The sequence below is a fragment of the Bombus terrestris genome, chromosome 14, assembly GCF_910591885.1.
Source record: "Bombus terrestris chromosome 14, iyBomTerr1.2, whole genome shotgun sequence".
NCBI lineage: Eukaryota > Metazoa > Arthropoda > Insecta > Hymenoptera > Apidae > Bombus > Bombus terrestris.
The window spans coordinates 445,305-466,456 of NC_063282.1; the positions used below are offsets into that span (position 1 = coordinate 445,305).

The 21,152-nt window shown below is 43.9% G+C and overlaps 3 protein-coding genes across 7 annotated transcripts; 2 read left to right on the plus strand and 1 right to left on the minus strand.

Moving 5' to 3' along the window:
* Window positions 1–83: 83 nt before the first annotated feature.
* Window positions 84–8,037, plus strand: LOC100645654 (chloride intracellular channel exc-4). The gene is made up of 4 exons (XM_048411898.1): window positions 84–326; window positions 5,771–6,076; window positions 6,180–6,506; window positions 6,597–8,037. The coding sequence occupies exons 1-4, from the start codon at window positions 258–260 to the stop codon at window positions 6,675–6,677; spliced, it is 783 nt and encodes a 260-aa protein (XP_048267855.1). The 5' UTR covers window positions 84–257; the 3' UTR covers window positions 6,678–8,037.
* Window positions 8,038–12,140: 4,103 nt separating this feature from the next.
* LOC100647820 (TGF-beta-activated kinase 1 and MAP3K7-binding protein 3) lies at window positions 12,141–19,769 on the plus strand. Of its 5 annotated transcripts, XR_007226310.1 has the most exons (11): window positions 12,143–12,306; window positions 13,857–13,994; window positions 15,389–15,908; window positions 16,536–16,922; window positions 17,108–17,326; window positions 17,929–18,080; window positions 18,171–18,264; window positions 18,346–18,609; window positions 19,117–19,160; window positions 19,263–19,319; window positions 19,425–19,769. XR_007226310.1 is itself a non-coding variant. In XM_048411896.1 (10 exons), the coding sequence occupies exons 1-10, from the start codon at window positions 12,304–12,306 to the stop codon at window positions 19,448–19,450; spliced, it is 1,848 nt and encodes a 615-aa protein (XP_048267853.1). In that variant the 5' UTR covers window positions 12,141–12,303; the 3' UTR covers window positions 19,451–19,769. The 5 variants fall into 5 exon arrangements, 3 of the variants coding, with proteins under 3 accessions (XP_048267853.1, XP_048267851.1, XP_048267852.1); XM_048411896.1 differs by lacking the exon at window positions 19,117–19,160 and having other exon boundaries at window positions 12,141–12,306; window positions 19,275–19,319; XM_048411894.1 differs by lacking the exon at window positions 19,117–19,160.
* LOC100648069 (pre-mRNA-splicing factor Syf2) lies at window positions 19,561–20,795 on the minus strand. Its single transcript, XM_003400413.4, has 4 exons — window positions 20,654–20,795; window positions 20,411–20,551; window positions 20,029–20,324; window positions 19,561–19,959 (listed from the first exon to the last, which is right to left on the minus strand). Exons 1-4 carry the CDS (start codon window positions 20,741–20,743, stop codon window positions 19,794–19,796), a joined length of 693 nt encoding a protein of 230 aa, XP_003400461.1. The 5' UTR covers window positions 20,744–20,795; the 3' UTR covers window positions 19,561–19,793.
* Between the last annotated feature and the right edge of the window lie 357 nt (window positions 20,796–21,152).

A 21,152-nucleotide genomic window follows, 5' to 3' on the forward strand; every position in this document is an offset into this window, starting at 1 on the left:
TCCGTAAACGTTAGAAGTTGGATGAGCATCGTCTAGTATGCCAACGGAGGTCGGTAACGTCGAATTGCGTGGTTCTTCGTGGCGCGGCGCTATTGTCGTAAACGTGGCGAAGCACGCGCTGCGTCAGTATTTCGCGAGCCTCCATCGCGTATTGTTGCAGTTGGTCGTAGAGGAAGGAGCTATCCTGTTCGATAGTGAACTGCGGAGTACAATAAAAAAGTGCCTTTCGTCTAAACTAAGGAAGTACGATTGTAAGGATGGCGGACGACAGCCACGAGAATGGCACGAGCAACGGCGACGTTCCCGAGATCGAGCTGATCATCAAGGTGAGTTTATACTACGCGTGGAACGAAGACGAGGAAGGAGGAAGAGATAGGGAAAAAAGGCGATCGTTTCGTGCACGATATGGGCGTGGATCGAATGACTGGTTTTCTTCCTGTACTTTCTTCTTCTTCCTCCCGATGTTTCTTCCTGTTCTATCCGGTGACGAGGAGTCGCCGTCGAAACGACCGTTTCCGACGAAGATACGTGTGCATCGTTTATGGTTTATGGTATGGAAAATAGAGAAGCTGCTTCGAGTGACCATCGACCGTTTACAAGTAGCGTCGAACCGCTTCTTTTGCCTTTGTTTTCTTCACCCTTTCTACAGTTTAGTCGATTAATTCGCTGATCGACGAGACGCGTCGAAAATCGAACGAATGACAATAAATTGAACTTTGGTACGTTACTGGAATATGGTGGCAGAGCGTGAGATGCGTTGTTTCAAAAGCTTTTCGTATTCGTCGATTACTAGTTACAAGTACAAGGGACATCTGCGAATATGGTAAGTATACGAAACCATTTCCTGCGAGGAAACCGACGTAACGCTACGCGAAGAAATACAGACATAAATACATATGTACGAACGGTGATTCTGGTTGGCCGCGTTTTCTACGTCATTGACTCCTCTCTAGAAAAAGGAAACCCTTGGCTCTTATCTCATACGTACGATACATTTTGACGATAATGTATTTTTCCTTTCTCTCTCTCTCTCTCTCTCTCTCTTTCTTTTTTCTTTTTCTTTTTCTTTTTTTGGAGTCGTTGTTCGCTTTTAATGGACGCTTCCAGTGGACCAACTTTTCTTCCTCCCCGCCTCTCCCTTTTTTCCCGCCTAATTCGTCAGTCGAAAATGCAAACTCGCGCGACCACGACGACGCATTTGCACCGGCCATATATCAATTTAACAAGATTAGAAGCATTTATACGTACGTAGCCATCGCTATACGAAGGATAAGAAAACAACTGGAAGGTTCCGGTCTATTCTTATACTAATTAGAGTAGCGCGAAAATAAAGAACCTTTACTTTGCGATCTTGATATCGTACTTTTCGATTACAATCGGTAGATAATATCGAACGATAATAACGGTCGAAATTAATTTGGCAAATGTGTACGAATGTTAGTGGTAAAATTGTTCGATGACTCGACAATTCTTTTTACTGGTTTCTTGCGTTATTCTATCGCATTATATTGGGAGTATTGCACGTAACTGCAAACAATGCGTGTACATATTAAAAGATGAATTCTGTTTCTCGATATAGATAATCGAGCTAGACTCGCGCGGCAATCGATTTAATCGAGAACGAACTCGATTCCATTTCTCGGAATGCTCTTTCACCATATTTTCTAGAAAAACGTCTCCATAGAAGGAAAGAGGCTTCCTTCAATTGTCCAATTACGAATTGTCGATTAAACTTTCGCCAATCGAATCTGTCAGTTGGTTATTTCAGGCAATGGGTAACGCTAATCTTATCGTATCTGTTCGATGGGGAGTTCGACGCGAATTTCCTCGTAAGCAGCTCTCCTTCTTATCGTTGTCAGCATTTTAATAAATAAATAACCAAGCGAACGTATTGGAATCGATTTCGTCGCACACGTATCACGAGACAATCGGCGAACAAGATTCGTTACATTTCAATCTTCGAATTTTCATCCGAGATACGATTCTCATTCTCTTTTCTCGTTTAATGGATCTCTTTCGCAGAATGATTTTCATGAATTTCGATTGTCTGAAAGCTTTAAATTAAAGTCGTTTAAATATTTTAGATTAGATTAGATTAGATAGATGGATAGATAGATAGATAGATAGATAGAGAGAGAGAGAGAGAGAGATTAAAGTTTAAAGAGATCCGATAGCCGATATCAGAGATTTGGAACGTTCAAGTTTTATAATCTGTTAATCGAATTAAAACCGCTGAAGTAAAAAATTAAGATACGAAGGAAAAATTGTAAATATGTAGTCGGTGTTTATATTATATACATTTTTCTAAGCATAAATATGACAGAATCTAGTAAGTAATGGAATTTATATCGTAAATATTACGTTAAAAATTCCTATTACATATATTATGTTATAAGAGTTTAAGAATCCAAATATCTCGATACCTCGTCTTAGCTGGTTAACAGGTAACTAAAAGAAAGATTTTCAAGCTGAATACTCTTCCATGGACCTAATTTTCATGCTTCGAATGCTGTGGATTTTTGTAATTACACACTGACCGAGAGAGAGAGAGAGAGAGAGAGAGAGAAATAGCGGATATTTCATTTACCAAGGCTCAAACGAATACGACGGAACAAATGGAACCTAGATTAGGCATAGATTTCTGTTACCTATCGAATGTTATGGCGAGTACGAGTACTACTTTGAATATTTTATCTGCTTTTGCACGTTATGAATGTTTCGTGAATATATGTCGTGTGCATTGTACGAAACGTTTTAAAACTTTATTAGCGTCCCAACGAGACTCGAGTTATCGTAAGTATATATTGGTAAAGCGTGAAACGTATCGGAAAATCTGTTTAAGTATTCGTCGAGTATTCGTTTCTGAAAAATCAAATGTTACGCCGACGATAGTCACAGGCAACGACATACCGTATAAGAATCGCGTCTCTGATCTAAGATGAAACGCCTAAATGTTTCATAATATTGGCATGATATAAGCATAATTGTCTTGTACGATGTGTGTTCAAATACCGTATGTATGTATGTATTTTGTGTGAATTGACTCGTGTCGAAACTTCAACCCGTAAACGCATAAAAATTCACAGTCTAGCGACGAGGGAGCAGAGACAGACAGACAGACAGCCTTATAAGTAGAATCCTACAGGAGCGAGAGCCTACTCAACGACGGCGTTCGTTACAAGAAGAGATTTAATGGTAACTGGCCGACCTTGCACTCGGAAGGCGATCATGCGAGGTCTTCGTAAAGTGTGTCAAACGGGATGAAACGACGGGGAGCTCGGCGAGGTCCTCGAGATTCTACCGTTAAACGATGAACTCCTTTACCTTCCGCTTTCCTCGCTCTTCTGGCTTTCCCCCGTGCGTAAACACCACCTCCCCTTCCCTCCTTTTCTCTTCATCGTTCGTCATGGTTCTCTCTTCACCTTGCTCATCGAACGTTGCTTCTCATCGGTGCTCGTGGATTCGCCGTGAATCCTTTAACCGTTAATCTCGTCCCCATCTCGAGAATGAGTCATCTTTGCCTTCTTATTCGCATACAGGGTATCACGATGCGTGGGCTAAAATGCTCTAATGTGATAAATAAAGTGGGATAAAATGATCCGCGTGCAACGTATTTCGTTGTACGTACTGTGCGCCGTTATAAAAAATCGATCGGATTCATCTTGCTTAAGGACGTTACGATGGTTGCCGATGTCGCAAGTAATATAGAAAATTTTGCGTACTGGTGTGTCCGAGCAGGCTCGCGATCTCTGCACCGAGACACGGCAGACATACGCCAATGCAAATTTTCCCACGAGAGAAGAGGAATTTTTATCGAAGCCGATGCGAGAACCAGCTAGATCTAGCTTGAGCGTCAATCGTTTTACGGTTGATCGTTCATTTTTATTCATAGTGGTGTATCAGCTAAAAGGCTGTACTAAAGAGAGAGAGGAACGATATGACGGTCGTCGTATCCTTAGAATACGCAAAAAACCTACTACATACATAGTATATGCGTCATACAACTGTGTTCATTATGCACGTGCATGTACCGCTGTTAGACGTTGGTTTGCGAGAGCGAATATTCGCCTATTTACCGTATGCCGTGCATTATACAGCAAGTTATTCGATGACGTGTTGCATCCGTGAACATTGTTCCCTTCCTTTTTACATCTTGTCCTCTTCTATGCCAATATACCGAAGCCAAGCATTCTAATCGCGCATGTGCATCGCGGGTAAAAGCCGCGAGAGAGCATGGAAAACCGCTCGATGCGTTCTATAACTCTGTTCGTCGGTCAAGTTGAAACGGGAATCCCGTGTAGTTGCAGCGGTGCGCGTAGAAACGCGCTTATTTCAAAAGAAATCAGGAATTTGCTTCGATAGACTATCAACGCGCGCGTTTCGTGTTCGGCTCATCCACGTTTCAGGCAGCTTGCTGGGTAAAAATTCGACGATCGTGTTACCCGAGACTTTGTCGTTGCAAAATGATACGATATATACGATGATAGACGGACGTACCGTGCAACGATCGCAATTGAATTTTCAAGCGGCGAGAGCGAGAGAAAGGAAGCAAGCGGGCAGGCACGCGGTCGAGCGAAAGATTACTCTTGCGCGTTCCGATGGAAGACGTTCGATGCCTCGTGACATTTGATTCGGCGTCGACGCTTTCCGCGCCACTGGTATTTCGCGACACGGATACCGTTACCCATTTCCAAAGTCGATCAAAGTCTAGCTTATGTTTATTCTTCGCCTTTTTCATCCAGAAAATGTCCCTTCTATCATTTTTCGGCACGATTATCGCGTAATATAATTACCATGTCTGTTACGTAATCGGCAGGTAATCAGTGTCCGCCGATTCGCTGCTCGTTGTATTCTCGAAAACACGGAACTGACCAAGCACAAAACTGCCGCGTTTTAGCCTTGGCCGAAAAGTTGCCGAGCTTGGCGGATGAGAGGCCACGTTCGTTTCTTGGGAATCGGGATTTCTCGCGTCATTCGCTCTTAAAACTCGCAGTTCGAACTTGCGTCATCGTGAGAGAAAAAAAAAAAAGAAAAAAGAAAAGAAAAAAAATAATCAGTTCCTTTTTCTCGTTCAACACCAGGCGCTACCATAGTTGCCGACTAATATCTTGAACAGTCAAAGTGTACGATCAGAGGCTGGAGCGAGATGATCGTTGAAACGAAATGAAAATAGAAACCGTGTTCTTGGTAAAAGCTGGCAAGCTGCCCACCTTTAATTTATCCGAATTGCATCGATACCGGGCCAATCCCCCCCTCCTCCGCCCTTCTTTTTTCTTTTTTTCTAATAATCGAAGCAAACATACACATGCAGAATCGGAGAAGCGAATTTTGCGAGAGTTACGATAGATACGTAGCTGGAATACGGGTTTTCTTTGCTTACTTACTTTCTTTAGACTTGAAATAAAACGCGTTTTTGCTCATATGGCTATATACGCGAGCCGAAGCTTTTAGTTAGCTGCGAGCGTATCTTTTGGTAAGGAATAAAGCAAGCTGCGTCATCGAGGGAAATAAATAAACCGTGACACGGAGAAAATGAGAGCGGAGCGAGTATGCTAGATATATGTACTCTCGGTTTGCTCGATCAACTGGAGAAAACAGATATCGTTTCGTGTTTGCGTCGCTCGAGGGATTCTTTCGAGTTCGAACAGACTATTTTAGATCAGAGAGACGGTGAAAGTGACCGTCGATTAATTTTTTCTTCGTTACACGCAGCTACTGTCGATTAACGCGCGGTATATGATAAATTGACAATGGGAATGTATTTTTGCAGGCATCTACGATCGACGGTCGCCGAAAGGGTGCGTGCCTCTTCTGCCAGGAATACTTTATGGACTTGTATCTCCTCGCCGAATTGAAAACGATCTCTCTAAAAGTGACCACGGTCGACATGCAGAAACCGCCGCCCGATTTCCGTACCAATTTCCAGGCAACGCCACCGCCGATCCTAATCGATAACGGCGACGCGATATTGGAAAACGAGAAAATCGAACGGCACATAATGAAGAACATTCCCGGTGGACACAATCTCTTCGTGCAAGACAAAGAAGTGGCTACACTCGTTGAAAACTTGTTCAGTGTATGTATAAAACTGCTAAAGCCGCTCCGACGAGAAACCGCGCTACTTTCTCGCCTCCAGACTAGCCGCCAAGCGGTTTTTAAATACGCTATTTTTGTTCTAGAAATTGAAACTGTTACTGCTGAACGCGAAGGATAAGGATAAAGATCCGAAATCGTCGTCCCTGATGGCACACTTGCGCAAAATCGACGAGCATCTAGGTCGTAAGGGTACTCGTTTCCTCACAGGCGACACGATGTGCTGTTTCGACTGTGAACTTATGCCACGACTCCAACATATCAGGGTGGCCGGCAAATACTTTGCGGACTTTGAGATTCCGGAGACTTTGGTGCATCTCTGGCGATATATGCATCATATGTACAGGCTGGATGCCTTCTTACAAAGTTGCCCAGCCGATCAGGATATCATCAACCATTACAAATTACAACAGGTCTGATATATACTAAAGCAACCAGGCACCTTTTCCTTTCTTTTATCTATTATTCTGCAACACCTTGTCGAAATTACGTTATCGTTGCAGAGCATGAAAATGAAGAAGCACGAAGAGCTAGAGACCCCGACATTCACCACTAGTATTCCAATCGAGGTAAACGACGACTAGGCTGGACCTCTGCCGTCGGGTCTACGATCTCGTTACTTCGATGCAGAAAAGTCGTCGACATCGCGCGGTGTAGACACGAGCAGTGTGAACAAAGTGGCACACAGTTGTATACATTATCGATTAGAGTTTTAGTTCTTCCAATGGACGATTCCTTGGGAAAGATTTTCTTTGGGAAAGCAGAGCCCGCTATTTGTAAAAAGCATATAGGGTCTAAATACTCTTGTGAAAAAAATCGTCTAGGTTTCACTGCGCTTCGATCCCGCTACACCGATTTATATAACACTTTTGCTACCTATATTTGACAAATTATCGTCGACGCTTTTATGGCCTAAACCGATGCAGAACGAGTAGCTTTTTTACCGCAGGAGGCAGAAGAAGATACGTATATGAATGTATTAAGGCTTTCGAGAACGACCTGTAAGCGTATCCAGAAAACTTCAACGATATTTTCCTTTCCTTTCTTTCCATTTTCTTTTTCTCGTTTCTCCGCTACGTATGCGAAACCATACGTAACCTTCGTTCGAGTAGCATTATTCTTAGAAAAAGGCATTTTAATCTTTTACGTATACTTTAGATCAAAGCTAATGTATTTTTTGTTCTCCCCGCCACTCCCTCCCCTTTCCTTCTGTCTTTTTTTTTTCTTCTTCAAGTAAAGAAACTAGGTATTCAATCGTCATCTTTCGATGGCGAATGATCTTAACGCAAGTAGAAAATGCAAAAGGGACGTATGCATTTGAATTACGATTAACAATCGATCAGGTTGATATATTTCTTTATTGTTTCTTCTCCTTTTTTCTTTCTTTCTTTCTTTCGTTCATTCTTTCTTTCTTTCTTTCTTTCTTTCTTTCTTTCTTCCTTTCTTTCTTTAAAATCCGTATTGTATTTATCACGCATCTAACGACTAATCAATAAATTGACTTATCGATGGTTATTCTTCAACAGCCATCCGCATTGACCATTATAATCCTCCATTGTATCAAGCTGTCTGAATGTAAGAAAAGATATTCTAGTCTCACGTACCACGTATAATATCAAAGCTCTGAACACTTGCTTCCAAGGTATTTTTTCTATATACAACGGAATCCTAGGAAATCGTAGTGCATACGTTTCTTCCAACCTCTACGTTATAATGAATTCGAACTTGCTTGCAGATGCTGACTTTATAAAAATGGGAAAAACTCGTCGTTTGGAAACAGTGCATATTTTTCATTGATATCGTTCGACGATTTAACAAACTCGGTACTTTGTATTCGTAACTGTATTATTACCATTGTATTGTAAATCGTTATTATTACTGCTATTGTACTATTTTGGTTTACACTTGTAGAAACGAATATATTAATATCTACATTGACTTTTAGATTCGTAGGTGCGTTTGTTCGTCTTATTTCTTATCGGCAAGAATTCGAGAGATATCGAGTTTTCATAAAGTTGTTGAGTAGATAAAAATCTGTCGTTAAAACGAGTCCGATAAAAACGAAAAAAAGTACGCCTCTCTCTCTCTCTCTGCCTTAACGACACCGCTGATCCATTCTGGCACGAGTTTTAAAATAGCACGCGGATTCCCCTTGCTTGTGATTGCGACTGACTATTACGACGTGTTTTCCATTCATAAATAGGGAAGCACTTGCTGCGCGAGCGGCCATCTTGACTATGTAGTCAATAGAGCTTCTTTTATTTTCATCGTCTAAACCATAAACTATCGTTCGAATCTTCGAGAATGGGTAAATAATTAATTAGATGGGAATATTTCGAACGCATCGAGGTATTTTTCTAAATAAAATGTATTTGAAAACGTATGTGGTTTTTCTATTGATTAATGTCGTTTCAGTACGCAGTGCACAGCTGATCAGTGGTCTCGGTGGACGGTCGCCGCTTGTTCGTGCTTTAAAATATTGGAAAACGACAGAAAAGTTACTGTTATCCGCGTGTCTATACAGTGGCAGTTGAAATTTCACTTTGCAGCAAATGAATAAAATCGCGGCGTTTACCAAGTGTCTTTATCGAGTGCTGGAAGTGAGCTGTTAACTGATTCCTCGTTCGTTGGACGTTTCCAATGGTTGCCGTCCGGTGAGTTTCAAGCTTACGATTTCAAACCGGATTGTACGTCGATATGGTACGATTGAAATTCAAATAGACTGTGACAAATTCTTGGGTTATGCAAAATTTTTCGATATCGACGGCACTGTAGAAAGGGTAAAATGAACGGAAACGAAGAGGGAAGTATAGTCGAATTTCTAATTGCATTTACTTCACGCGATACGAAATATATTTACGTGCGAACGTGTTGGAAACTACGATAACACGTTAACGACAGATTTCTATCGATAAATACTGGCCGATAAGTAGACGATAGATGGAACAGCGAAATACTTTTCTGTTAACCGCTTTCTATCTTTATCGTGGATTTCTATGTGATTTTCAACGCGCTGATTTTCAAATCGTGTTACAGTAATACGGTAATTTTTATACTTTGCCCGACATATATAAGTCGATATCGGTGGTCTAATGTCAATCTTCTTATCGACTGATGTAACATGCATCTCGTTAACCGTTTTTCATCAGACTTCTATTTCTATATATTATCGCGGTTCTTCTATTTACGTACAGTGTCCTGTGAATCAAAGTTTCCTGTGAACCGATCTTTCTTTATCTGGTATTCAAAGAAAGAAACGTCGTTGCTCCTTTCGGCAAGCTATCGGTATTTTCAAAAGTGAAGGATCTTTATAGTTCTATTTTTTCATAGACATAAGATATAGTTCTATTTTTTCATAGACATATGATATAGTTCTATTTTTTCATAGACATAAGAAGAACCAGGGTCAATCGGTGCTGCGAATTCTAATTTTCGCCGACGATTTTAGCTGCTCCGACGTGCCTCTCGATCTAAAAACTACGCTAATCGGTTAGAAAGTGTTGTTTCGAGCGGCCATTACGAGAGTAAACACTGTACGTGTGTATTTCATATCCTATAATATGTACCCTAGGGATAATAAACTTTAGACACTACTTTGTCCAACGATTTACTATATACTTCGAGTTATGTAACTGTTCGTTAATTACCGTCAATATTTTCTAATTCGATAGAATTTCTCGATGTTAGTTCTTTGATAACTGTGCGGATCATCGAGGCGTTCCAACCGAAAGGTCTACGTTCAAATTTTTTGGCACATGCGGAAACAGAATTTAAAGGTCAACGATATTTATAATAGCGTGAAAAAGCTGTTTAGAGAATTAATAACGAACTTTACGGATGCATGTGAATTATCGAAATCGTAAAGAGAGCTGGCGTCATATCGAGCATACGTGTGTACAGTGTACGCTGTTAAAGTCACGTTCATACTGCCGACGACTATCGCGTCTCTGTCTGTGTCGTCGCTTCTATCTTGACGACTAATAAGTACATAATAATTTGTAATTGATCTGTGAGACGAATCGCCGTGCAATCATATGGCAGTCGTCGACCAGTCTTTGCTCTTTTGGTCGAAAGGTTTACACGGTGATCAATGCTGACTGACGTTTTTCTACGCGAAAAACGTGTAACATTATTTTCAGGATAGTGTATATTTTTGCCTGGAGGCGTAACTTATCGTAGCTCTGCTTAACGTTAGCGTCGCGTCCCCGTCAATTATTATTCTTGGTTCCTTATTTTTGTCTGCCACTAGGCTCGACGCGCTTTTCTTCTTTTTTCCTTGCTGTAGTTTCACTTGGCCATGATATTGGCCCGCGGTTTCACGCAGTTTTGAAATATTGCGCGCGTAAAACGGCGAGTTATCGCCGGTGCCGAGTAGTTTGCATCTCATTGGTCGCGCGATTGGAAACGTAAATAATTCTAGCAACGGTGGAGACCTACCGGCTTTTCTTCTTGCGAACAATATCGATTATCGCTGTTGTACGTCGATCGGAGATCGTTAGAGATTCGTCGCGTTTTCTTAACGTACGTTCATTGGTAGGCGCGTTACTTCCGGCCGTTGGGTGCGCCGCTTTACGAAGCAACAGGTGTCGACTCAACTCGAACAGAATAATTTTCTACGTTTCGTATGGTTTGACATTATCGCGTTAGAATATAATATTTCTTTTCTTGAAACGTTTAGATCGCGTGGTGTATGACATTGGGTGGCAGAGCTTTTTATCAATTTACATGTATATTACGGTTATAGGACGAAGAGGAAGAGTGACGTTGGAGCAATGTTATTGGAAGGTTTTCGAACCACGGGGAAACTAGGTAGCTGAAAGAATCGGACAGTTTAAAGAGTAACGTCGAAGATTACTCGAAATGCGTGAAAATACCGGTGGAATTTACTTTTCCCCGCATTGCCAGGAGTAGACGAAAACGGCCACGCTGTGTCTCCTGGGTATTTCATGACACAAATATCTTCCCGGCATGTTGGAATTCCGCTTTTCCTTTTTCGCCTGTCCCGACGAACGGCGTTCTCGCCGTCGGCCCCTCCGCCTCCCCCTCGCCCCGCTCTTAAAATCCCCTCTGTGTCACTGATAGAAACATCCTGCGTGTCTGGTGCAATTAAAAGACGCTTCTCCTTTGCTGTCAGACCGAGGGGAAAATATATCGAGTCCGCTGCCGATAAGTATCGAGTTTAACCGAGTAGTCGGTAATAACAAGTAGCAAGTAAAGTATCGCGTGGTGGAAGAGAATCGCGCGTGTCTCTTATTTTGCTTGTTTCGCGGGATTCTGTTTGGCAGAGGGAAGCGAGTTCGGCAGAGATTTGCACAATCCACGGCGGAACAAATTCGATTCGCTGTTACGTTTCCGCATCGAGTACCTGCCCACACACGTTTATTTGCATTTTCGTCATTTGTGTGTCGAACGGCCGACTGTTTGGCAGGCATTGCCAGTAGGACCAGTAAAAACTGCCTGTGACAGATTCAGACGGATACAGAGTGGCGCGAAAGTAACTTTGCAACTCTAACTTTATACCGTCGAAACGGAAATACACTAGGTAAAAGAACGATAAAAGACCATTGCTATTTTGTAACGTCGACGTGCGAATGGAATATTTCATAGCGAATATATTTGATTTTAGTTGCATCAGTTTTGTATGACGTTGCGTGCTTCGATCTCGTTGACGAGGAGAAACACGTCGGATCGTGAGATTTTAAAGCGCTTTGGTTTGCCGTCTGATCCGGGACACGGTCGGCAAAGACGCGTGCGTGAGCGTTAGAAAGTAGCGGCGTTTAAAAGAAGACACGCCGGTTAGGGCGAACGCTCTCTGACCAGTGGCCCGAACGCAGGGCTACGTGCCAATAAACAGTTTTCCCTCTGATTGATGCCTCACTCACCTGACACACCGGGGCCTGCCAGGTGTGAGGCGACGGAAGAAAGAGAGCCGAATTATTAATTCTATCTAGCGCTACTTTATTCTCTCCCATGGCCCGGTGCCAAGTGCGAATTGCACGCGTACAGCTTCTAACCTCTTAGTTTCTTCCGATCGACCGAACGCCTCTCTCTTTATCCGTTTTTGGGGATTTTTCTGGATTTTCGTGGATTTTCGTGGATTTTTTGTGGATTTTTTGTGGATTTTCGTGGATTTTCGTGGATTTTCGGTTCTACGGATCTAGACCTGAACGCATCTAGATGTAAAAATGAGCAGCAGTAGCTGCGAATCGGATGGTACGTCGATTTCTAAAGTCTCACGATTTTAAACGTGACTCGTAAACGATCGTCGAATTTCGATGCGAATAGAGCGTGTGTCGTCGAGGTTTAAATATCGTCTTTTTTCAATTTTTGTTCTTCTCTTGTCTTTTTCCTATACTGTTGCGCAAGTGTCGTAACTTTACTGTCGGTTTATACGAGAAGGGAGTCGACGATAGAATCGAAATTGCTAGCAAGTGAATATTTCCAACTGTCTACTTTGTTTGGCAACTGTGATAAAAGTTACAAGTTTCTCGATACGACCGATCCGATGCAAGGAGGATTGCAGGAGCATAGGCGCATGCGTATACGCGTGGGAGCGTGGCACGCGCAGTGCCGGCTAATTATGTGGCACTCCTACGTGCCACGCGGCACAGGTGTCCACCGTTTCTCTGTTCGCTGCCAATTCCCTAACGTAACGGGTGTATCGAAGTTATCGAGCCATGAAACGTTGTGGAGACGCGACACGTAGCGGCCCCCGTTCAAGTGGAACGTTAGACACACCGCAAACATCGTACGAACCTGGTGTCTCCGTCGTACTCTAGATTTATTAAAAAATCGATGACGAACGTAGTTGTGAACGTAGTTGTTGTCCGATTGAAATCGGATTGCGCCGTACTATACGATACGATAGCGTAGATCGAAAGCGAAGCAGAAAATAAAAAAGTCTAGAAAAATGACAAGATTTCCATGGAACACCGGGTAGCCAGCTATAGACGAATTCGTGCGATTTTCGTTTCTCTTGAAAAATGGGTCAAACAGTCGCAGGTTTAAATAAAGAACGTCGTGTCGTGTCGTGTCGTGTCGTGTCGTGTCGTGACGCGTCGCGGAACGCGGAGACGCTCTCGTACGTTTCTTCCTTTTGCCGCGGTAAAAAGTAGGTGGTCGTGGCCGAGAGGCACGTTGCGAGCGCGGTCGAAACGATGAAAATAACGACACGATGCAATGATTTAACGGTCGTCCCGTTAGCAGAAAGATTAGCAGAAAGATGGGAGGAGTGGCGTTCGCTGGTCGAAGTTTGGTGTGACCTTCGTTATAATTAAGAGGCCGTAACGCACGATCGTGCGATATTTCAGTGCGTCTGTAACAAGCGAAACGATTTGCCCCGTGCAGGTTCCACGGTCTTTTCCTTTTCATTTTCTCACGACTTTGTCTTCATTAATCGCATCCCCGTCCGCTCATCCGTGGTTGAATAATTTGAAACACTTTCGCGCACCGACACGAAACTGCACGAAACGTCGTATTTGGAGGCCATCCAAATCGTTTATCCACTAAACTACAAAATTTCGACCATCTTGCCGAATTCCTGCTTCTCTCGGTCTCGTTCCGTTCGTCCGCACGAGGACCGATAACCGATAACCAACATCGAATACCAACGGAAAATACATTGTTCTCATCTTCGCATCTCGCGCTCTGTCTCCACCGACTGACAGCAACGACGATAGTTTATCAGCCGTGGGCGTATTCGTTCTTTCGACCAATCATATTCGATCAAAGGATGGTGTAACGAGAGACCCTGGCACCCACAGGTAGGCCTGCCAGGAGGATGGGGGCCCACGATGGGGGAGTGCCATTGCTCTAACATCGCTATCATGCAGCTGTTCCATGAGCTGAAGCAGCAGTTCCCTGCGCTCCCTGATCACGTCGTTTCCCAGTGCATCGCCCAGGTATAGGTGCTCTTTGTCCGCCAGATATTCTGCTCCTATGCTGATCTCTCGGAAAATTCGATCTACGGTGCAGCGACGAAGAGAGTTTGGTGTAAGATACGGCGTCGTTGGCTGCCACCGCTGTGAAACCAATCACACTGGATCGAGTTTTCCGAGATGGGCTCCTTGAGTGTGCACACGGTGTGCATCGTAAACCACTTTACACAGATTTGTTCTTATCGCTCATCCGTCATGGCTAAAACCATCGTCGCAATAACGACTAACCATACGCGTACACCACGAGTATACCATAATCTCTGGCATTGCAAATTAACGGCACAGAATTTCTCTCCTCTCTCATTGCACGAGCGTGGAACCTGTGTGTATAGACGTCCTTTGTTTTTCTTTACTTTGGCCATTTGGTTTTCTTTACTTTTTCTTTTTCCTTTCTTTTTCCCCTCTCTTTTTTTTCCTTTCTAATTGCGCATTCGGAAGATGTCTCTTAATCAGCAAAGATTGACCGCACTAAACAGTAATATAACGTCTTGTATCCGCGTTGGGTTTTCTCGGTTTTTTCCAGTCACCGCAACAATCATCGTCTTTCCAATTGCGGTGCTCTGCTCTCCTTAGTTCAAACGTTGTCGACAATGTCGAAACCAAGTTTTATCACTCTTCTTTCTCTTTCTTTTTCTTTTTTTTTTCTTTTTTTTTTTTTTTTTGTTTGGCGCCATTTTTGCGCACCTTTGTTCGATCGAAAATATCTAATCGTTGTTTTCTAACTCGTATAAGTAATTACGACCGTGCGTATTTTGTAGCCTGTATAACGCAATATCTGCTTAAAAGGTGAAAAGCGAGGGGAACCTGATATGTTTCGACGTATCTTAAAAGATGAAAATGCACTAGATAAGTGCAAGTGATGGGACCAAGGAGGGCGTCGTTACATGCCAGTAACATACGGAGGTTTTCAACGTTTTGTCAGTACGAATAGACTAGAAAGTCCCAGAATTTCACGCTATCCGCGAAAGTATCAAGGATAGGCGGGCGAAAGGCTGGCACTGTTTAACCCTTTGCGGTCTGTCGTTCTCGCGCCAGCAAACTCCGCTTACGACGAACTGTACCACGGAATTGAAAAGCAGATGCAAATTCGTCGTTCGCACCTGGATAACCCAATCGGACCGCAAACGGTTAACTCCTCCGGCAGACGTCCAATCGACGAATCTGCCAGCAACGTTATAACGTCGTATGTTAAGATCCGGCAGAGGCAAGACAATTTTCCAGTCGAGAAGCAAACAAAAAAAAAAAAAAAAAAAAGAAAAAAAAAGAAAAAGAAAGATAACACTTTGAAACGGCCTGCCAGCGGGCTCGCACGCGATGACCGGAAATCGGCTGACCCAAGGTGCATCTGTGCGTTGCAGAATAGCCACGATCGGGAGACATGCGCGAGAAGCCTTCGTGCCACTCAAGAGTCACGTCAGTCTCCGGGCGCGTTCCCACCGGCGGCACTTTGCGCCATCCTCCAGCAGCAGCAGCAGCAGCAGCAACAGCAACAGCAGCAACATCATCAACGAGCGAACCATCTGGCTACGCAGCAGCAACGTTTCTGCACGATGAGCCAGTTGCAACGCGCCAGCAACAGCACGAACAACAATACGCGACCACACAGACCAGCCTCGCTGGACATTGGTATGGCACGGCGCTGTCCCGTCAGCTGCACACGAGCAGCCACGATATCAGCCTCGTCGCCGATAGCTGCTGACTCAGCCAGCACCCCTTCTTCAGCGCCTGCCGTCTGCACGACCGCGTCGCGCGGTTTCTTCGACGATTGCACCGGACCGAGCGACGCGAACTGCCTTAACAAAGTCCAGAACGCGGGAAACGAGCCAGCCGGATTCGAGCTGAACGTGAACGTTGCCTGCAGCCCTGCTGGCAATCGCGGTACGCATCTATCCGAGGTTTCATTAGCCGAGCGACGGGGCAAGTCGAAACGAACGATCGGAATAACGTAATATCACGTAGAAGGATAGACCCTTTACGGTGACCCTTTAGCGGCGGATACTCGTGATGTATTTTGAATTCCTTATCTTCGATACGACAAAGTAACGACACAAGCATGTGCTTGTACGTACGAGAGTATGCATACAGGAGGTAATCGCTTCTCGTAGATTCGCTGACAGTAGATCGCAACGTTGTCGCAAAGTGTACGTAGTTTGCGCCGATCTCGTCTCTAGATTCCAGCAACTTCGCGCTTATTGCATATATTCCGACTTTGGTATGTTCGGAGAAGAGTTAAACGGGTTCGTTTGCGGGTGCAGCGATGCCAGCGAATTCAATTTTGATCGTAACGAGCGTAACGCGACGCCGTGGCCCTGTGCGCCGGAGATCCTGTTTGATCGTCGAGTCGAACGAAAACGTTTAACCCTTGTTGCGCTGGTTACGTACCGTCCACTTCTTTTCATTTCGCACGTCGTACCGTCGATCGCGTGATTTATTCCACCTTCGCTCGTTACTTACTCTTAACGGAACACCCATTTCTCTTTTTTATTTCCACCGACGACCGTTTAGACTTTCGAACGGTGCCTACGATCGCTGGTGCCTGTAAACGAAGCGATCTGCTGCTCGACCCACGGACTCATTACGCCGAACCGTTACTCAACGTGGAGAACACGGGCCCGCAGATCGATCACACGCGAAGCTACACCTCGGTTAGTCTGACGCTGAGGCCGCCATCCTCGGAACCGCAGCCTCCGATCGACATCAGATCACAGGGCTCGAGCCTGACTTACTCGAGCTCCTCCCTGGATCCCCGGGGCTTTCAAAGCCGTCTTCAGATTAGCATCGGCGCGGGAGCCGTTGGCGGTGTGGCGGCTGCGAGAATCAGACCTCCGATGGGCCCTGTCAGGCCCAACAGCTTGATACCGCCGGTACAAACCGGTCCTCAGAGACCACCAGGTCTGTATTTCTGTATTTCTGTATTTCTGTATTTCTGCATTTCTGCGTTTCTGTATGCTTCCAACTGCTTCCGACATCTGTCGTACGCGCAATTGTCGCCTGAGTTTTCATACTGAGCAACAATTGTGACCTCGGTTCGAGACGAACAGTCAGAGAGATCGGATCGTCTGACTAAAGTGTGAAAGTTGCAGGTCTTCCAGCAGGACCACCTAGTCAGTTACCGAGGCCCACGACGACAATGAGCGCCCCAACCACACCTTCCGTACCATCCACGACAAACATCGCCCCCTCCATTAGCCTTCCGACAACACCGTCAGGACCGACCACGACCTCGCCGCCCTCCAGTCCCATTGGCGAACGAATACCGGCCAATTCTGATCAGAACCGATCGCCGTTGAATCAAGGTGAAGTCCTCCGCCATGTACATACATTTCTTGCCGAGCCTTGAAAATAACCTTTCGGCCGGGCTATTTTTATTTTTCGCCATATATGTACTCGCTGCCGATACCATAAAGGCGGCTCGCTTTGTTTTCCCAATTCTCGTATTATAGGAATCGCGTACACGTATATTTACCTGCGAAAACCACTCCGTCGCACATGCTACGCCCACGCATGTAACACTGAGAACGATATTTACGCATTCCTGACCCCACGCTCCGTCTATACATAGCCACGCTTGCGGTTACTCTACGTGGACCACCTGATCCGCTATTCCCTCTCACGAGCAGCCTCGCCTCCATATTGACGCGTTTCCTGAACGCTACGATTCGCATTTCGTCTTTCCCCTTTAATCGTTCACGCGCGCTGAAATAATATGTCGACAGGGATCGAGTCGAGGCCAATTTCTACCGATGTATTTCGTGCTTGGTTACAACGCGTATAACCGTACATTTGTACAACTACTCGAGAATCCAATAACAAACGGGCTATTCTTAAGTCGAACTGATTACATCTGTTTATCTTTTATCCGATACGATCAGTTAATTATTCGATTGTTGGAACGCAGTGGCGGAGCATCAAAGGGAATTGGTCGCCGAGCAGTTAGCAAGAAAAGATAGACTCGCCAGGGAATTGAGAGCCGAGAAAGGACGACTCGAAGCTATGAAGAAAGAATTGCAGTCCCTCACGAGGCCCTTTGATTCTTCGATGCCTCCTCAGGTATGCTCGGTATCGGCCATTCGCTCCTTTAACATGCCGTTATAACGCCCAACGTAAATAAAATCAAGTTATTTAACGGCCACTTTGCAGGAACTGAAAAAAAAATTGAGGAGCGAGATCTATCAGCTACAAGTTGAATGCGACAGACTTGCGGATGAGGTGGATCAATGGTCTGACCCAAGAGGTAATAATTTTGCTACCGGTAACGCTTTCCCTTCGTCGCTCTTCCTCGTACAAAATTCTCTTCTTTCCTTCATTCTCGCAGTACCTTTGGGCGAAACGAACGAAAAGTTTTATCAGCGTATTTACACGGGTCAGCCCCTACCATCCAGGTCTGTCAGCGCCGACCCACCGCCTCTGCCGAGTCAGCCACCCGCCTGGCAACCGGAACCGAGCGGTAACAACGTCGATAGAGAGGAACGAGACGGACCTTCTTGGGTCTGTAGAATGTGCACCTTCGACAATCATCCATTGATGAATAAATGCGAACAGTGCGATATGCCGAGGCTGTTGGATCACGGAAATACAGGTACGACTTCTGGAAAACCGATAGACAACCTTACGGCCTCGTTAACACGCTTGAACATCGATTCGCCACCTTCGTCGCCTCCAGCACCTCTGGCAAAGTAAAATCCAGTATCTTAACAGCATGTCCCCTTTTTTGCTATGACATTTTTGTGAATTCACGAATTTGTTTCAAACAATATTTTGTGAAATACCGGAGATGTACGGAACCCCTGTACTTTGTTACTGTGATCGAATTTGTTACGAGAGGTGACATTTCCTATTGTAAAATATTTGCTCGTAAACGAGAAAATTGTTTTACGATCACCGCAAGCATCGATGTGACATCAATAAAACACGACTATACGACGCACTTAAACGTAACGCATGGACGTGCACTATCCTCTTCCTTTTTCTTTTTCTTTTTTTTTTCTTTTTAAATAAACTCACTTAAAAATTTGGATTGATCTTAACCCGAGGCATGTTTAATTTAGCATATGTTACAGTGTCATTTTTTCCTAATTATTAATAGTTTAATCTGTTTAATCGCTTCGACGGGTCGGTAATCGTAAATTGGTAAGTAAATAATATCATTAAACGTTAAGTAAAATTATGTTGCGAGAGAAAGATTATCCGTAGATAAATACCAGTCATAAATGTATAATGTACGATTTGTAGGCGAAACTCAAGATATTCATATACGAGTTACACATCATCACAACTTCTCTCCGAGCCGTGAGTATATTTCCCTTTGTTTTTATGTTTCTCGGATGCGATTTCTACTACGATACTACAGATATCAGATTGTGTGTGATATAAAAAATGTATGCTTCTTTTCAGGGATAGTGCATAGTTGGGTGGTATGATGTGAACTGCGTTAGAAACGTGAAAACTGTATATAAAATCATTATTTAAGTTAAATAAAAAGTAGCAGCCAACAGATCGGGAAAGGAGAACAGAAATTTAAATGACTTGATTGAGTTCAATTTTTTGTTTATTCAAGAGATCAACGTATAACTCGTATTTTTGATAACAATGGATTCAGGTTTAAGATTGGAATACAACGTACCGTAAAATGTACCATTCTCGCTTCTGATTACTAAATAATCAACGACTTATCAGTAGTCTGACTTCTATTTGTATGAGTTTTGAAATACTATTTAAAATACAAGATATTTGTAGTAAGTCCTTTAGCATGATATTCACTTATTATATAGCTGTACCCCGTTCCAAGTTTAGCTTCGTTTCGCGCGTATATTCCCCATAGAACCTCTCTAATTTCTGATTGAATTTAGCATTGCGTTCGTTGATGTAATCGATATCAGCGTCGTCATTGTGCATTCTTCTTCTACTATATCTCTCTCTCTTCGCGATCCTGAAAACAAAGATAGGAGGATAACGATACATCGACGATGTAATAAATATTAGGCTGCTAAATACTAACTGTTTCTCCAAGTCTTCCACCATTTTGTCAACAGCTTCTTTCTTATCTTCATGAAGACCGTGTAATATAGTGTTTCTATCTCCGTAGAAGGCCGGCCCTAATTTTTCTTTAGTCTCGTCGTACGAATCCATGTTTGGTTTGATATTTTTCACCAGCCTGTTGTATTGCCGAATAGCTGCTTGTTCGTAGTCCGAGAAACCTGGATCTGGATTCTTTCTATTTTTTTTCTTTCTTGCTATACGTTCCGCTTCTGTCGCATCAATGTGAAGTAATTTCGTTCTCTCGTAGTCTTCTCCCTATAAAATGCATCATACATACATATGTTTGATCGACACATCCTATAACGTGCACCGTGTAAATTGTCTTTATTTTTGTAGGTTACCTTTTCTTGAGCTGCTTTTCTCGCAGCTTCATCTTGAACGATCCATTCTGCTTGCCTTTTACGCGATTCCCAGTTCGAAGGAAGCTTACTCCTTTTATCTTCCTCTATAACTTCTTTGTGATTTTGCTGTCTGGCCTCGTTCTACGAAATCAACATTCTGTAAGAAACGGCTACGTTCGAAAACAAGGAAGAGATAAATTCAAATTACAGGTTAAACTGGAATTACTCTGTTCTTTCACTGACCCTTTTCACGTGCAGTTCCCGCAAGCGTTTCATTCTCTCGGCGTGTTTCTCCGCCAATGATTTCTCATTGTTCGCATTCTCGTTATCCATCCTGAGCTCGAGTCAACTCCGATAATTCCCGACAAGTAATTCTGTGTCACTCGCGCTCGTCGAAAGGTTAGAAAGATATATAGAACGCAGTTTGATTGTGCGACATTACCGACACGTAGGTCGCGCCCCGTGTGATACGCGTATACCGGAAGCTCCGACAGATGTCAGTAAGCCACGATTCGTCGACGAAAAAGGCGAACTCCGTTTGCCCGACTTCTGTGGGTGGTGGATCGATTGAAATTGATCTGCTCTGTGGAGCGAGCGGAGAGAGCAATAAACGGATCCTGTCGTTCAATCCTAAGAGCGCGGTGATACCGTGGTGACAGGCGTCGAGGGAGAAGTCAGGTGATTTTTCGTCCGCCGGTAGAAGGTTTTGAGAGGCGGTACCGGTCGATCACAACTTGTCGTC

Excerpts from the sequence above, each read along its gene's own strand:
- LOC100645654 (XM_048411898.1), top strand. The coding sequence starts at position 258 with ATGGCGGACGACAGCCACGAGAATGGCACGAGCAACGGCGACGTTCCC. Across the intron at positions 6,077-6,179 it reads TCGTTGAAAACTTGTTCAGT|AAATTGAAACTGTTACTGCT; the intron begins GTATGTATAAAA and ends TTTTTGTTCTAG. Across the intron at positions 6,507-6,596 it reads ACCATTACAAATTACAACAG|AGCATGAAAATGAAGAAGCA; the intron begins GTCTGATATATA and ends TTATCGTTGCAG.
- LOC100647820 (XM_048411894.1), top strand. Across the intron at positions 15,909-16,535 it reads CAGCCCTGCTGGCAATCGCG|ACTTTCGAACGGTGCCTACG; the intron begins GTACGCATCTAT and ends ACGACCGTTTAG. Across the intron at positions 19,320-19,424 it reads TCACAACTTCTCTCCGAGCC|GGATAGTGCATAGTTGGGTG; the intron begins GTGAGTATATTT and ends GCTTCTTTTCAG.
- LOC100648069 (XM_003400413.4), bottom strand. The coding sequence starts at position 20,743 with ATGGATAACGAGAATGCGAACAATGAGAAATCATTGGCGGAGAAACAC. Across the intron at positions 20,552-20,653 it reads GGGAACTGCACGTGAAAAGG|AACGAGGCCAGACAGCAAAA; the intron begins GTCAGTGAAAGA and ends TTGATTTCGTAG. Across the intron at positions 19,960-20,028 it reads GTGGAAGACTTGGAGAAACA|GATCGCGAAGAGAGAGAGAT; the intron begins GTTAGTATTTAG and ends CTTTGTTTTCAG.